At 41.3% G+C, this 18,053-nt stretch overlaps 1 protein-coding gene across 1 annotated transcript in view; it reads right to left on the reverse strand.

The window, feature by feature from the left end:
- Positions 1–18,053, reverse strand: part of ptprt (protein tyrosine phosphatase receptor type T) — a gene marked incomplete at its 3' end in the record, with an annotated part of 280,480 nt that overhangs the window by 91,490 nt on the left and 170,937 nt on the right. The window contains exon 17 of the mRNA XM_083971093.1: positions 12,611–12,643. Coding sequence (XP_083827219.1) covers positions 12,611–12,643 — 33 coding nt within the window. The remainder of the gene's footprint in view (positions 1–12,610; positions 12,644–18,053) is intronic.

Below are 18,053 nucleotides of genomic sequence, written 5' to 3' on the forward strand. Positions count from 1 at the left end.
TGTTTTTGCTTCACTGCATAAAGAGGGGAATGACTTCCACTGACACTGGAGTCAGCCGATCGATAGCAACAGGATTCCAGTGCTGGATGCTGATTCCTGCAGTCGTGCACATGTGCATGTGTTAGTGCGCTGTGTGTCTCTGTGTGTACATGTCTCCACTGGCTTGTGCAAAACTGGTAATATTATGCGCGTGTGTGAGTGAGAAGGATATGCAGAGATGTGAAATTAAAGCAGCATCATTGTGTGTGTGTGGGATCTGATGATGAGCTGTGCGCCCTTGAGTACTTAACAAATTCAGCCAAGAGACAGAAGAGCGATTATAAAGGCAGAGACAGAGCAGAGGGTGAGAGAGAGAATGAGAGGAAGAAGGAAAACAAATGAAATAGTTGAAGAATAAACTGGGAAAAAGCAGCTGGGGAGAGAAAGATGAAGATTAGAAAGAGAGAGAGAGAAGTGTGAGAAGCAGGGAAGGCCAAGCAAAGTTTCTCCCATAATCATTTTCTTCCATCAACCCCGGACTCGACCTTCCTCCACTTGACGCCAATTTACAGCAACGCAGCCATAAACCTCCGCTGTGATTGGAGCGGAGAGCAAGCAAGCGGCCTTTTCCCAGTGACAGGAAGTGGGCAGGAGACGAAGAGGAGGAAGAGAAGCGAGAGGAGGGAGAGGAGGAGGATAGCAAAGAAAAGAAGGCCAAATGTGCGTGGACCAAGGTGCAAGGTGAAGAAGTGAAAGCACCGCACAAACTCCTCGTCCTCCTCCCTCCTTCTTTACACCTCAACCCCGCACACATTCATTTTGTAATGGACTCGTTTAAATGACAAATTCCTTGCATATTGTAAGTGGCAATGAGTGCGACATAATCCTTCTTTAATGAATGTCACGGTGGCAGTTCATTAAGCGGCGAGGTTACCCTGCCGGGGGCCGACTGCGGCGGGAATCATAGACTACTTTGTGCCCTCGGCGACGTTAATTGCAGGACGTCTGATGTGTCGATAATGAGCGATGCGTGGATGGATATATTGTTTAGTGTGTGTGTGTGTGTGTGTGTGTGTGCGTGTGAAAGAGCTGAGTGCTTCCCTTGATGAGTCTGAGAGGAGGCGTTATTACTGAGACACACAAGATGAGGAAGAGATAAAGGGAGGGGAGCAGCTGTACTTCTGCTGAACTCTGGAGCAGAAAAAGTTTTTTTTACGTAAATGTTGCTCATTTGATGCATTAAATGTCAATATGACATGAGAGCTTCACTTCCCAAACACTGCCTTTGTGCCATCAGGTCACTGTTTGTTGATTAGCCTTTTGAAGAGTTTCAGTTATTCAGGCACGTGGGGCGATTGGCACCTGCTCTGACTGGGCCTGACATGTTTTGTTGCTTCCAGTTCAGCCTCTCCGAAATACCATTGTGATGGAATTATCTGAGTATTTTAGTTTGATTTGCAAAAGTTTATCCATCAGCTGACTTCAAGGAAATGCCGTTCCTGCAGGTTCTGTTGTGCTAATTGCAGCAGATGTTGGCCCACATATAAATAAGAAATCTAAACAATTAATCTTTATAGGACATGAGTGACTGATACAGAGCGATGTGTTTACTAAGTGGAGGTAATGATTTTGATAGCTCTGTCCACTAGTATGACTGAGGTTTGGAATATCTGATGCACATTTTTGGCTCTGAATGCATCAGTGTCAATCAGTGCGACAATCAATGTCACATTTTTAAATTACTTTTCGCAGTGAATGCATTGTTATGGCTCTTGCTTCACATTTGCTGTTATCAGGAGATTCTGGGAAGCTGAACAACGAAACTCATCAAAGAATCTTCCTCATTGTTACCTAGTCCTGGCAGACACTTTATTTTCAAATCTCTCATTAACACCTCACATTCAGAATACTGGTCGGTGCTACAAGTTACAGGTGTTTTTAACACCTTGCATACAGGTTTCTGCAACTTCCTGACGTTGAAGTTGGGCCAGGCTCAACTTCAGTGCAACACCTCATACCGGTCGTGCTAATGGAAGAGAATACAATTTACAAATGTTCTCTAAACACCTCGCATACAGCCCATTGGTGGGTGCAACAAGTTAAAGATGTCTCCTCAATGCCTCAAATGCAGATTATGAGAATATGCTACAATTCACAAACATCATCCAAATGCCTCATATGCAGACTGAATATATGCCACAAGTTCTAGATGTAATACAGAAGACTGTCAGTTGATTTCACAATTTAGAGATGTTTGTTTTAGACTGTGAGTAGACCAGCTCACATTGTCAGAGGAAGTTTAAGGGCGTCTACAGCTGTCATGGTAAAATGTGCCAACAAAAGCGGCCACAAGGAGCAATTTTTCACTTTGGGGTCCCAAACATTTGCCAGCTCTGCCTACTGTGCCTCATTGAACCAGGAGGAGGTTCCAGTTTTTTGTCTGTTTATCTAATGTGGTAATAACTTAAACACACAGATGAATCTGTGACAGTGGACTGAGCTCAGACGTGTCCAGCATCACTTATTGAGCTGCTCTTATCCAGATACAGGTGTAAACAGCCACAATTATCAGGTCTCTACCTTTGACAGAGGCAACAAGCTGCCACTATTGTTCTTTTCCTAGAAAGTGATGCATGCTGGGAATTGCAATTATTTTAGCAAAAGCCTGGCAAGTCACCGGGGCCAACCTCAAGGCGTCAAATCTAACACAGGGAACGACATTTGTTTGGCGGTCTCAGACGGTCACTAGGCAACCAGACAGCTCCAATGTCCCGGAGCCGCCCGGCAGTCAGTCACTCCAGCGTGACAGAGTCAGCTCTGGAGGAGGCCGCAGGCAAAGCCCAAACAAACTTTCATCTGCGTATCACAGGATTTCGAGGCAGAGCTGGCGAGGGAGCGAGAGATGGAGGGATAGAGAGAGGTGAAGAGAGAGAGAGAAAAATCCCTCTCTCATCTCAACTCTCTCAACAGTAAACATCCTTGGGCTATAGCTGTGTTCGTGTGTGTGTGTAGCTGCTGACTGCTTTCTGAGTGAGGAACCAGAGGCTGAACGATGCTGCACTGTTGCTGCTGATGTTCTCGGTCGTTTCTCTTTAAATCTGATCTTCACATAAATCAACAAATCAATACTAATATGTTTAAATATTGTCAAAGAAACCTAATATCTTTTTGTCTCCATTTGTCTCCAGACCATCAAATGTGAACCACCCTCTGCTGCATGATCTAAGAACCACCTACTGCTAAATTCTAATATAATAATAATTATTATTATATTAATTACTACTAGCTTAATCAGAAACTTACATCAGTAGGAGGGATCTTTAATAATATTGTTTCTGTTGCTGCTATCACCATTGATAACATTATTATTATTGCATGGTGGTAATTTCCTCTTCTCCCTCTTTGTCTCTCTTTCTTCCAATCCAACCAGTCTAGGCTCTTTATGAAGAACAATATGTGAGTGTGTGAACCACACAGGCTCTCAGCGGCAAGTCACAGGTTGGACTCCTGGACGGCTGGACCATTTCACCTGTCTTATAAAGACCGTAAGGATGATGGTGCATGTGAGTTTGGGTCTGTCCTGTTGTTGATTTCTCAGTGTCACGGAGCCTGGTTGTTTATTGGTTTAAAACATCTGTAGCAGATGTTGGTAACTGACAACACACTGTGGAAACAGCTGCGTCAGTCATTCGAAAACGTTTCTAACAAATCAAACAGAAAACTGCAGCAGCCATCTTTTTAATTGTGTCCGTTTTCCTCAGTGTAAAGAAGTAATTTCTGGTGCGGTCAAACAGCCTCAGGGTAGTGTGTGTGTGTGTGTATCTGTGTGTGTGAGCAGAGCTGGTTTACAAAGGTGTGTGATGACTGTTATGCTCAGTTTGGACTCTGCTGCAGATTTGGGGTGAAATTTCCAGATGCTTTGAAGACAGCTGGATTTTCAGAGATTCTCTGCAGGTGAGCTGAGAGAAACATGTCGCTGTGTACCAGGGAGTGTGTGTTGTTGTGTGTTGCAGCGAATGAACACGCAGCTATAACAGCTCCTCATTAGAAGTACCAGCAGGAAGTGGCTGTTTGGTGCAGAAGATAAAGGTGGATTACACTAACCTGTCTGGGTTGGGACACTCAGAGAGACGCAACATGCAAATGATGCAAATGAAGTGAAAGCTGCTGTATGCTGCAGTGGGATCAAAACCCCCTGTGAGGGTGCAGTCGCCCACTTCACTCTGTAGATTGTTTTGCGACAGGGTCACAGCTAAATCCAGTTTACAACCTGCACAGGAAGCTGAGGAAACCTTGTTTTTCTGAACCTGCTGCGGCATCACCCCATGGGAAGATGTGTGTGCTTCATCACTAACACTACACAACACGTGATATGAGCACGAGGGCAATCGCCTCAGAGCTTCCACAGGAACACATATTAATACACATTATGTGATCACCTACTCTCACTATCTGAAAACCAAAACATTCCTTTCATAACCAGTTTTAGAGGAGCACCAGGGATGGTGGGACATTTTTAGCATTTCTGTTTGAATCTTTAAAATCAGTGAGTTCAACATTTGACACAATGCCTGATATTAAATGGAGCCAAGTCACAAATCCCCCAAGACTCTTGATGTAGCCATGAAGAACAGCTAAAATAGCATAAAAATGTTTCCCACAGAGTTAAACTACCACTACCCACCCTAGGCTTTGACAAGAAAGTCAGGAAGTCCAAAAACTGCTGAAAAGCCTGTGACAAGCTACAAGCTACAACACGTAGAAGTTGTACAGAGCTGTGAAGTTGTCCATGTTTTCACTGCTTCACGTGCTAAGAATTAACCACTAGCTAACCTGTTTGTTGATTGTTTGTTTGTGACCCAACAAATCGGCCAGAAAAAGGTCCAATACCAACAAACTGAAAATCACTACACAGGTGACCCACACACCTTTATAATGCAGTCTTAACACCTGTGTGGCTGCTGAGACAAACAGGTAACATGTACTGTAGACTGACACCAGGACGTCTTCAGAATTATTGTTAGATTCATATTTGAACACTGTAGATAGATGTTCTGGGATGCAAGAAGACAAGACATTGAAATAAATAAATAAAAAAAACTTAAGAAAAAAAAACAAAGAAAGAAAGAGAAGGAATTAGCAGGAGGAGTCACTGCTGATGTGAAATCTCTACTTACAGGTAATAAGAGTAGGAATAAGCATGTCTTCTGAAGCATGGTGAGGTGAGGCCGATGATGACAACAGAGCAAAACCCAGAAGAAGGACAAACACATTGGATTAGTTCATCACTGGAATGAAAGATTATTTTTCTGACTCGATGAATATTTAACCTGATCATTATTATTATAATCTTACAGTCTATTAGTCCCTGAATGTGTCCTCATATAAAAACTGTCTCTCTGGTTTTGTCTCCTGAAGCTCAGCTTCTTTCTGTTTCTTTGTCTGTTTGTCCACATTAACAATATTAATATTAATATATATATATATATATATATATATATATATATATATATATATATATATATATATATATATATATATATATATATATATATATATATATATATATATATATATAAATCTAATCTTAAATTTACAAGAGCAGGTCCTGCTGTAAGGTCTTAGGAGCATCCCGGGATCCAGGGGCAATACTTTGCTGTAACTATACTGTGAAGTGGTCAGTAGTCAATCAAGTAAATTAGAGGTAATAATGAGCTACATGGTGTGTGAAATCATCATCTCACTCACCCACAAAATTACACTTTTCTTTTTTTCAGGAGAGAACGATTCGCTCATTAACTTTTGAGAGATGAAAACATAGATTCATCCATCATTCACTCGTCGGCCCATGTTAACACTCCATCATACTCCTTGGAGTACGTATATCAATAATAATAATACTAATAATAATATGAAAGTATGATCACCTGACTTATCCAAAATATGAGAACAGAATCACATTTAAAAAAAATGAAGATACAGCATCATCTGTAACTGTAAATATAAAGCATATTTAATTCATTCACTAAGCAATTTTATTTGTAGTGGCTGTTTCTTCTATTATATTACACATTAAATTTAAATTGCATTTAAATTTCGTGTATACCTTGGTATGAATGACAATAAAGGAATTCAATTCAATTCAATTCAATTCATTATTATCATACATCCTACATTTATGTGAGATTCACTTATGTTTCAAGAGCTAAACCTTTTTTTTCAATATGGAAATATTTAATTTCAACTATGCTTACGTGTTAGCACGGAGCAGCAGTGCCACAGACAAATGTCTTTGTTGTCACCAACCTCCCTTAACTTCTTATTTGTATTAATTCAATCTGCAGGTTATTACAACTATACATGATGCTCAGTCTTGGAGAAAAAAAATAAAAAATAAAATAAAGGTACACATCTGATGCCTCCATCACCACCAGGCTGGTGAACAGACGAATGGGATGAAGAAAATGACAGAAGATGAAAGTTGGTGAAGTAACACAATGGAAGCGGAGGAGGAGTTTTCATGAAGAGTGTGTTATAGGTTTAAGGGCTCACAGACAACAAATGCAGCACAATGTTATTATTATTAGTAGTAGTAGTATAATATGCAGTAAATATTAGTGTGACCTAAATTGTAGCTGTGGACTTTACCTCTGCCACTGACATCTCATGGTATGTGTGTGTGTGTGTGTGTGTGTGTGTGTGTGTGTGTGTGTGTGTGTGTGTGTGTGTGTGTGTGTGTGTGTGTGTGTGTGTGTGTGTGTGTGTGTGTGTGTGTGTGTGTGTGTGTGTGTGTGTGTGTGTGTGTGTGTGTGTGTGTGTGTGTGTGTGTGTATGTGTATATGTGTGGTGTGTATGTTTGTGATATCTCTGTAATGGTTTGTTGGCATCTTTTCCACTTGGCCTGTTTCCTTCATCTGGTGAGAGGCCAGAGATTGGGATCTCATAATGTGTAAGGACTCACACTCTCTCTGTCTCTCAGTCTCTCTTTCTCTCTCATACACACACACACACTCTCATACTGCACTGGGCAGCAATGTGTCAATGAAAGGAGAAAGTCAAGCAGGACTGCAAAGGATCAATATTTCAGTTCCCCTGAGCAAGACCTCACACAGAGAACTACTGCAGACTGCATCTATCTATCTATCTATCTATCTATCTATCTATCTATCTATCTATCTATCTATCTATCTATCTATCTATCTATCTATCTATCTATCTATCTATCTATCTATCTATAGGAATGAAACAGAGGGCTGACACAAGCGTATTCCACTGCCTTTATACACAGCTACCTCTACACACACACACACACACACAGTCGTACCCATAACCCTCTTTAAGGGCTGTGCTGACATTGTCCTTATGATATTAATAAAGTGCACAGCGCTGAGAGCTTGGCTGTAAAAGCCACAGCTGTTAAAACTGCTCATAAATATTAATACAGCGTAGAAAAAAAACATACCAGTGTGTGCGTGTGTGTGAGAGAGAAGGTGTGTGAGAGAAGTGGTGATGTATTTGTGACTGCATAAGAGATAATGACAATAACATGTTTGTTTTTATGTGTTTCATTAATGTGCGTGTGTGCCCGTCCTTGATCCTGCAGCCCCTCCCCTCTCACTTATGTGTCTCTAACTGATTAGGAGGACGAATACAAATGACTTTGGCTCAAAAGGCAAGAAACTTTTCAGCAGGAAATCATCCTGTAAAGAACAACACAGGAGGAGGAAGCAACTGATGTGAAACATGTTCACTAAAGATAATCATGTCAGTTGATGTGATGACCACTGTGGAGGTCAAAGTTCAACTGTAGCCTGAAGAAAGTAGAGTTACTTATGAGGTATATTTTTTTGTGTGATATTCAATTCAATTCAGTTCAATTCAATTCAATTCAATTCAATTCAGTTCACTTCAATTCTCCATTCAGTCTGCCACAATATAAAAATATATAATTTTATTACTGTAATGTCATACCGTGTATTTTCTGTTTAGGTGTTTTTAATGATAGATAAACTTTATATTAGTGCTTACTGTATGTTTAAGGTGTCTTTTTTTACGGTCATATGTTTATGATGCATGCTGGTGTGGGGACTAGTGGGAAACCTCTGGTTCGACAGTCCACTCCCTCCTTCAGTCCAAACACACACACATGTTTAGTTTAATGGTTGGTGACTCTAAACTGCCTGTAACCGTGAACGTCAGTGGACAAGGTTGTTTGTGTCTATACGATAGTGACCTATCCAGGGTGAAACACCACCCCCTACCCATAATCAGTTAGGATGATTGTTGTATTTTATGTTGTAGTGAAGCTACAAATGTAAGAGCTTCAAGTTGCCATAGTGAAAGAGGTTCAAATCAACTACATGTATGAACTCATGTGGATTCTACTTTAATCACACACAAACACACACGCACACACGCTTACATTTGTATGACGGCTGAAGCTTGTTTTTTGTATGACTGGTTTCTGCTAAACACACGTGGCTGTATAGTTTATCATGAGTTTATATGAAGACTATCAGCAGGATCTACACATGCACACACACACACACACACACACACACACACACACACACACACACACACACACACACACACACACACACACACACACACACACATGCATATATATATATATATCAATGATGATATGATATAAATGATATAATTTATCATACGTGTTATGAAAGAATACTTTCCCCAGAGGCTGAAGTTGGATGAAACATATCTCACCTATTGCACACACAGATACACTGCAGAGCACATTATGTGTGTGTGTTTGTAGGCCTATGATTTGTCACCTACACAATGACAAACACCTGCAGGCTGCTGCGCACACAGTAACATGAACATGTGCAAAAGGCACTTTACTGACACATGTTAAACAAGCTGTGTTGCATTTAACAGACCTGATGGGTGGAGCAGAGTGCATGCAAATGCGTATGCTAACACTGGGGGATTGGCAGTGAGGTTAGTTTATAAATAAAGGGTTAAATTTGAGGAGGGAAAAACCCCTCAGAGTGACAGGTTTTCATGTCCAATTATAATCCAGCTAATTAGCAGCTCGTTACCAGATGGATGTCAACAGGCAAGTTATGAATATGGACACACACACACACACACACACACACACACACATACACACACTGTAACACACAGCTACGAACACTGACAAACAATTAATCAGGGATCTATAAAAAGCAAGTGAATAATTTATCTATCGGTTTGGAAGGTGAGACTATTGCTTTACTTAATTTGGTTTGATAGCTTGATCTGCTACTTGTACATAATAAACTACATCAGACTTTAACAATAATTGTCTCATATGTGAAGGGATAAAATGAGTGTGTACGGTGGCCCTGAGAGCTCAAACAGTAAACAGACTGTAAACAAAAGCCAGATCCAATTTCTTGTATCTATTCTGCACCGTCTCTATCAGAAGCCGAGCCCTGGCTTCGTTTACAAGCAGCCTAGTGGTCCAGTGGCTCAAGCTGCTTGTTGTTGCCATGTACAATATTGTGGAGTCACACACACACAGATCCTTAGCAATTAAATGGGGTAAAAATGTTATCACGAGCAACAGGAATAAAAAGCAAACAGTAAAATAAGACACAGCTTGTAAATAACAAAACTGCTCTCTAATGGGATTCTTGTCCAATGTGCTGATTTCTATGTGTGATCATACAGAGTCTGAATGTGTAAATCCGTGTGTCTGAGTTTGTGTAATGGTTGGGCTTCACCCATTATAACGGCGCTGTGAGTGGACACATCAAGCATTTATCTCAGTGAGCTGCAGAATCCATTATTCAACCATGTGTCACATCTGCAGAATAGGGGTCAAGTCCGGCTCTGTGTGTGTGTGTGTGTGTGTGTGTGTGTGTGTGTGTGTGTGTGTGTGTGTGTGTGTGTGTGTGTGTGTGTGTGTGTGTGTGTGTGTGTGTGTGTGTGTGTGTGTGTTCGTGTGTGTGCGTGTGTGTGTGCTAACGCTGCCAAATCAACTGTGAATAAGTACAAGTTTAGCATCTGTCAGCATGGAAGCACTCAGCTCTCCCTAATGTGTGTGTATGTGTCTCTGTATAGTGTACACCACGGTTTGGAGACAGAAAATCCCAGTCCACACACACACACACACACACACACACACACACACACACACACACACACACACACACACACACACACACACACACACACACACACACACACACACACACACACTGAGACCACTTGGCCTTGTAAGAGCTGGCCATTTGCAGTGGATTCAGCCTGAGTCCATTCCCTGGGCTGACATCAGTTACTAATCACCTCAATTCTCTTGTCATAGACCGAGCCCCCGCGGGTGCAGTGTACTGTCTGGAAAGAGGATGTGTCCTTTTGCTGTCTCGGTGCAGAGGCTCATCATTTATTTGGTGACTTTTTAGTCTGCGTGGGGTGGACAGGGGGCGAACCCTTTGGGTCGAGGCTGTTCCCGCAACTTCCTGATGAATCAACTGTCACCGAGGCTGCGTTCACAGGCTCCTCTCTCCTCGAGGACAAACTGTGTGCAATCTCCCTCCTACCGAGCTATAGGTCGGGGCAACACCGCCCAGTTCACGACACTGGAATTGAAATCCGCCATCTCTCCTTCCTCTTGTGAGGCTGCAGCACCATCACACTACAACACAAAATGCTTTATTAAATGCTGCAAGATTTCCAAGCTCCATTTGGCTTCCACAGAAATCAGCGTTCAGGTGCAGAGGTGCGTGTAGCTTTAAATGAAGAACGGGGTGTTATTAGAGAAACACGACACCCAGGCGACAGCTACCATGACGGGCAGAGAGTGGATTGTCTTCGAGCCCAGAACAGTGTGGGTGGAGATATTTGTGAAGCTTCACATTTCATTCAGCGAGACACAGCCACATATCTCGCTCTTAATCACCCACCTCGCTTTTTATTTGCTGAAGCCAAGTAATTTCTAACCTACAAAGTTGCACTAATTATTTAACCTTTCACTCTGATATTGGAGGCGGCGCTGGCTCGGCTCTCGCTTCTGAAAAGTTCCTGCATGATTGGTTCGCTCTAGGTGAGGTGTAATCAATTGTGGCGAACCTGCTCCCATTTTAGAAACCAGCAGAATCCTCTTAACTCCTCGTCTCTGCGTCTCCTAACAGGAGCTCTCCTGCAGGTGTGGACGTTGGTTTGCAGAGAGAATAATTAACCCACAATGCATCAACAGTGATGAGACGGACGAGCCAAACATCTCTCACCACAATGAGCTGATGAGGTGAAAATAATGGCTTCCTGTTTTTAAACGTGCACTCTTTTACATGACAGTGAAGAATAACCACTAAGCACAGATGACGTGCAGGGATGACGGGAATGCACCGATGGCGTGAAATAAATGATCAAATATGCCAGGGGGGAGTTTCAACAAATGCATCTGATATCACTTTCACCTTAGTGTGATGGTTCAGGCTGTTAGATGTGGGGCTGTAAGAGCTACTGATCTAGAGTCAGTGTTTATAGGAGCAGCAGGAGCATCACTAGAGGAGCTGAGTGATGAGCTGCTGTGGGCAGGGCCATTAGAGGAAAAGCACATTTTAGCCACACATCCAACAACTGAAGAGTGCACTTTATTTTGTCCTTTGTTTGGCTGTCAAACAGTTCTTACTTAATTCCAAAGTAAAGAACAGTTTGTTTATTCTAATAAATTTTGCACTTCAGTTGTGGACATTTATTTGTGTGGCTAATACATGTGTTGTTGTTGTTGTTGTTTTTTGCTGGCTCCGCCCACAGCAGACCATCACTCAGCTCCTACTAGTGCTCCTGCTGCTCCTCCAAACTGAATCTACTGCAGGTTACACAGTGTCTCACCCAACCCCATGTCAAACAACCTGAGCTGTCACTTGAACTGATCATGACCTCAAACAGCACATTTTAAAATGATGGCATGAATATTTTCACAGTTTCTGCGCTTATTTCATAATACTTAATTATAAGTCAGAGGAAAACAAATCTGCTGTGATGAGGCAGACACAGGGACAATAAATAAAGCCTGCAGTTGTGGCCTGAACTGAATTTGCAATGGAACAAAAAAATAAATAAAAAATACATTCTGACAGAAAATGACAGAGATCTGTGAAGAGAAGCTTAAACTGCATATTGGTGGTTACTCAGCGCTGAAACAGCCGGGGGAGAAAATTACATGTGTGCCACAGAGATTAAAATAATAGGTCTTTCATGTTTCACACTCTTGAAGGGAAAAAGGATGTGCAGCTCCCAAAATATGTGGTGGCCCTTTTCAACAGTTTAGAGATTTGTAAACTCTGCAATTACCATTTGGACGTGAAGGCCACCAGCAGTTATTACTGCTTAAAGGGAAGACAGGGTGTTTTTTTTTATTATTATTCCAAAACTGAGGTGTTTGAACTTTTCACACTATCAACAAATTATGAAATGAATGACTCCATTTTTTAAAATGTATATTGAATTGTTTTAAGCTAATTAATCTGGTGTCATTGTTTCTCTGGGAACGCCACATCCTTTTTTCCCCGCTGTGGCTCTGAGGTCATCAGATGCATTTAGAAGGCGTGATGAGAGTCACAGTGAGGAACGGAGTTGGATGCGTTGATGTCTAGAAGTAAACATACAATACCCCACGCTCAGAGTTCTCCATGTGTGAATCTCTCTATCGGAGCAAGGGCAAGGCAGGTACAGGACGGGACAGGAGGGGGTGGAGCCAAAGACAGGAAACAGGAAGATAGAGAGAGACATAAAAGGGAGTGAGACTCCAGTCAGAGAGAAGTTGAGAAACATCTGTTTTTCTGTTGACACTGAGAAACGGAGGGAAAGGCAGGTCTGATTCCTCCTGTGGACACGGGAACATGGCTACAGCTGATTCACCTGAGCTCCTGCTGCTAAAACATGATGAGCCTGATGTCTGTGCTTCAGTCTCATGGCTGTGTGATGCTGACGATGACATGAGCTATGAACTGTATCTATGTCTGGAGAGCAGTGAATGTGAATGAGCTGCGTGGAGCCTAAAGAAGCGGGGGCCACAGCTACGGTGGCCCTGATGGCTCAAAATGAAGAAAACCCAAAAGTGCTACAAAAAAAGACACAATAAAGTGATGGACCTGACTAGGCTGCTTTTGTTCAACACTTCTTGACTTTGGAATTTCTGAAGACAGTACTTATTAGCGGTAAACAAACAAACAAAAAATTACATGATTAATGTATAGCTACTTGCTAACATGTAATGTTTCCTGAGCATTAGTCTTTAGCCATTTTCATCAGTTTATGGGTACCCGCAAACACATCTAATGTGTTGTGAGTTTATGCAGCATGTGTTACCAAATAGAGGAAGTTGTTTTCTGAATCTATAGCATGTTTGTGTCTTTCCAAATGTTTTCTTAAGATGCAGTGGGTTGACCCTCCAGGGCCACCGTACAGACAGGGGGAAAAGATGACTTTTCTCATGCCCCATGAATTGTGGCAGCCTGTGCTGAATCTGCTGCAGATCTTCAGCTGCTAAGCAACATTACTGAGATACACAGATTTATCAAGGTGATGAGTTTCAAAGACGGCTATTTAGACTTAATAAAGAAAGGAAGATAAACAGAGAGACAACATTATGTGAAGCCCCTTGAATTAAAATTTGTATTTGTTAGTGAAATCAATCCAATTAAACTTTTTCTGTTTCAACTGTTAAACAAAACAATTTTTCATTTTTCTCTCAGAACAAAGGGAATAAAGTTTTTATTCATCCATTCATTGTTTTAGAGAAGATTTAAGTGACAGGATGTCTTTAAGAAAAAAAAAAGAAAATCTGATAAAATCAGTGATGTTGTAGCTCATGTTGTGACTGTTGTGGAGATGTCAGGAGAATGGTGACTGAGGATGAAAACAATGGAGGTAGAATCTGGCAGCGAAGAGTGAGAAGTTGAGTGAGTGTGAACACTCAAACTGTGAAAAATATCTACTTTCAGCTACATAATGTTAATGCACCTACTGAAAGCTCTGTTTACAGCTGAATTATACAAATATTTCAATATTCAGCTGATTTGTTTAAGCTTTATTTTGAGCACAATTATGTCTTAGACTCGTTTTATTGTGTCATCAGAGGTGATGATTTCCTCTCATCTGCCTGTGTTGTTATTTTCTCTGTGCTGAAAAATCATCTTCATAATTAGAGACTGAACCTAGTTTAACATGTGCTCCATGTTGCACTACGTTATTTTCTTAATGGTTCAAAGTGTTGATCATGTTGCTTCTCATTGATCTGAACCCATGTCTTTAACACACTAGTTATTGGTGACACTTATAGCAACTACACCCTAAAGGTATAGGCTAGTGTGTAACTTGTTTGGCTTTTTATTAGCAAAAATCAAATATTGTTTTCATAAATACGTATTTTACCAAAGTCTAATCACAATCACATACAAATGAAAGCTTTCTCGTAGAGTGAGTTGTTTACAAAATAGGCTACATAGGTGGCGGTGCACCCAACTGAAGCTGCATGTTGCATCGCCATCTTTTTAGCCGAAAGGGGTAGGCTACTCGCTGATACCGATGCTGGCATTTTCTGAGTCATTTCCGATACTGGTTTCAGAATCGGAACAACTGTACAATGGGTTGAAACACTCCTAACCTCCAACTGATAACCTACCTAATATGGTTTACATCTTCACTTCATTGCTTGATGATCCTGAACTACTCCCAGTCGTGGAAGACCCTATTTCTGCAGAAGTTTTAAGTTTTTTAGAAGTTATAAACATTAAAATCTTATTCTGTCTTATCTTCATGTGGTTTATTTCATTTTAAATTAAGTTGTTGACTTCCTGACTGCAGTTTACTGAGGCAGAGCTATCATGTCAAAAAAGATTAAAACATATGGAGAGTTTCAGTGTGGACTGACTGACCTTACTCACGACCTTTTAAACACATGCTGGGTGAATTGAATTAATAATTCAGATATTTCTGCTCAAATGCACCTGGAGCGGAGCTGCTAATGTGGATGGACAGTTTCCAGAGCGGCAGAATAATACTGCCGCAGGTGATGTCTGTGTTCTTTTGTTAATTTGCTTGTTTGCTACCTGTTTTAGTTTGTTTGTTATTTCAGCTGTTGAAATGCCACGAGTCTCCTCTTAGAGGCCGACCTGGACGTAAAAGCTTCTGCCAAATCAAAAATCAGAAAATATGGCTGCAGGCTCTGAATTTTAAACAGGAGAACTTTAAATAACATAATTTTCCCATCAATTTGTAGATTCATAGATGTCAGCTTCTCTCTGTTGCTCAGTCACACAAAAAATAAATAAATAAGCCAGTGTTTCAGCAGCTTCAGAAACATTAAGTATTCATCCATTCTCCTCTCAAGCTTTTTATGAAAAATGTATCTCTGGGCGCTGCATGTTTGAGCCCTCGGGGGCCACCTGGCTGTTAAAACACCAAACCCCCATTAAGACTTCAGTCATGTCCAGGGTTGTTGAATTTTACATCGCATTATCATCATCGACATCCCGTGGAAAAGTAAAAAGTCCATTTGGAACATGTGTAACGGTGCTGCCCTGAAAGATTAATTGGACAGTTTTGTGCATGTTCGCTTCACTTCCCGACAAAAGTTTTGTCCTGGAATAATTTATGGGCCCTGAAAGGCATGTAAAACACTTTGGATTGAAAAAAACACACAACACGTTTTTTTTCTTCCACTCGGACGGACGGATACATTGTGTGGAATAAAATATAGATGAACCTGTAAACAGAGGATGTGATAAAACCTCCTAGTTTCCAGATCTATTGGTCTGCCCCGCAGTTATCAATTCTTCTTCTTTCATCTTTCCTCAACATATTAGTATTTAATCTCTCCTTCATCTGAAAGTCTCCTTTCATTCTCTTCTTCTCTTGTTTTTTTCTCTCTGCAAACATATTTTATTTTCCTCTTTTCCTCCTTGTTCTTTTGCAGAGATCATCTCCATATCTGCTGCTCTTCTCATCCTCTCTGCTCTACTTTCACATGTGCTCCATCACTCCCCCGTTTGACCTGTGCCGGATCTTTAGCCCTCGCTGGCCCGCTTGGGTCAGCTTGGATTCATGAGAGTGTCTGAGCAGCATCTCAACTGCTTTCTCCTTTTTCTTCTTCCTCTCAGGCTGCACTGTCACTCTCTTCTTGTGCTGCTGTTTGCCCTCTAATTGGTCTTTTTATGTATATTATGCCCAGTTAGCCTGGTTAGCATCTGATTAGCATATTCATTTGACCCACAGGTTAACCAGTGCTGCCTTGTTTTCTTTTTTTTTCTACACCTCATACATTTTCTTCCTTTCTGCCCTGTTTTAGTTTTCCCACCCTTCTTGCTCCGTCCTTTATCCCCTACCTGCCCCCTCCCCTCAGGTCCCTAACTACACCTCCATGTTACATCTGGCAGGCTCTGATGGACTTTTATCCCGGTGTCTGGAAAACTCCCTGTTAGTGTGTGCTAACCTCTGATTAGAATTTACAGCTGACCCTGTGGCCCTTCTTCTTCTTAAGCCTCCTGTGCTCCACTGAAATGGATCTAATGCTGCATTCAAGCGTGAGAAACAAAAGAGATCACATTACCCCAGTTTAAGCATCCGTCCATTGGCTAATTTTTGTATTGATTTTAAAATTGTATCATTCACTTTCTAACCCTGAAAAACATCAGGTTGGCCACCATCTTAGATGAGCAGGCAGTTGTATTCTACTCCCTGAGCATGTTTACTTACTAAAAGCTTTTGGGCGTTGCTGTTTTTGTTTTGTTTTTTATCTTTATTTGAAGCACTTATCCTTGTTAAGAACAGTGCTATATAAATAAAGATTAGTATTATTATTATTTGGACCAGCAGTGAGACCCCTATGCGCAGCTGCATCAGCTGGTCCCTCTTCACTGTAAAGCTGTGCGTGAAGGTTTTATGTTTCTTGTGTTGTGTATGAGGCATCTTTACATACAGCAGTGCTGCTGAACTGAGTGTCTTTGGTGTCACAGGAAAATACACATTGTAGGATTCACAGCTTTCCACAGTTTGAGCTGCCTGGATATAGCTATACGTTTAGCCTTGACTGTGTACAAGGTCCCTTCTCTATAACATGTTGACATGGATTTGCTGTAGGAGCTGTTTCATACCACAGTCTACACTACACTGCGATTGGAGCTAACTGGATAACAACAGTGTTTTTAAGCTTGTAGAAAGAAATAAATCTCAGAGAAGGGGGATGGGGAAGCATGTGGAGAGTGAAGTCTGTTGTGTGCTTCAACTCCTATACCTAGTGACATTTTTAAAGAGAGGAGAAGCACTGAAAACAAAAGTTGGGCAGTATCTTAAAGTTAACGAGCCAGTGTTAGATATTCAGCTTTAAGATATTCAGCTTTGTACAAGCATCTACATTCTCCATTTTACATATTAAGTATATATGTATTTTAACATAAAATATTTGATAGATGCTCAGTCTTGACCCGATCCAGCTGAGCACTGTTTATAAGCTACAAGCAAGTTATCAAGCATGGGCAATCTCACTAATAGGAGCACACACACACACACACACACACAGTCATCACATGCAGTTACAGAGCACACACACACAGGCGCAGCAGAGAGAGTGAGCTGCTAGCTGCCATGCTAACTACTGAAGCTGATCCGTCATGTCTCATCGTCAGATTGTGTTGGTGAACGGGTTGGACACAGGTCAGTCCCTGTGTGTGTATTTAGATATTTCAGGGCCTCTGTCCTATAGACAATAACAAGCAGCAAAAGTCAGCATCATTTCATCTGCAGGGGAATAAACCGGCAGCAATATTTGTGTATTTCTTTTGAGAACAACCCAGAGGTTTTGAGTTTGCACTATTTTTTATTCTTATGTTTGCTTCTAAAGAATAAGAAGAAACAGCTCTCAGGATTTCAAGCCTTGGGCAATCAGACCAAGTAATCCTTACGCCTTCCATTTCACCTCCCTGTGGCCCCAGACATAGTTTAACACTGTAGATCTGCTTCAATTACCAACTTCAGGTAAGTGTCACAGTGGGACTGTTGGAGAACATTTGCTCACAATTTACTATTTGCCATTTTTCCGTCAGTTACATTGTCAG

The sequence above is a fragment of the Trachurus trachurus genome (genome assembly GCF_905171665.1).
Source record: "Trachurus trachurus genome assembly, chromosome: 5".
Taxonomy (NCBI): Eukaryota; Metazoa; Chordata; class Actinopteri; order Carangiformes; family Carangidae; genus Trachurus; species Trachurus trachurus.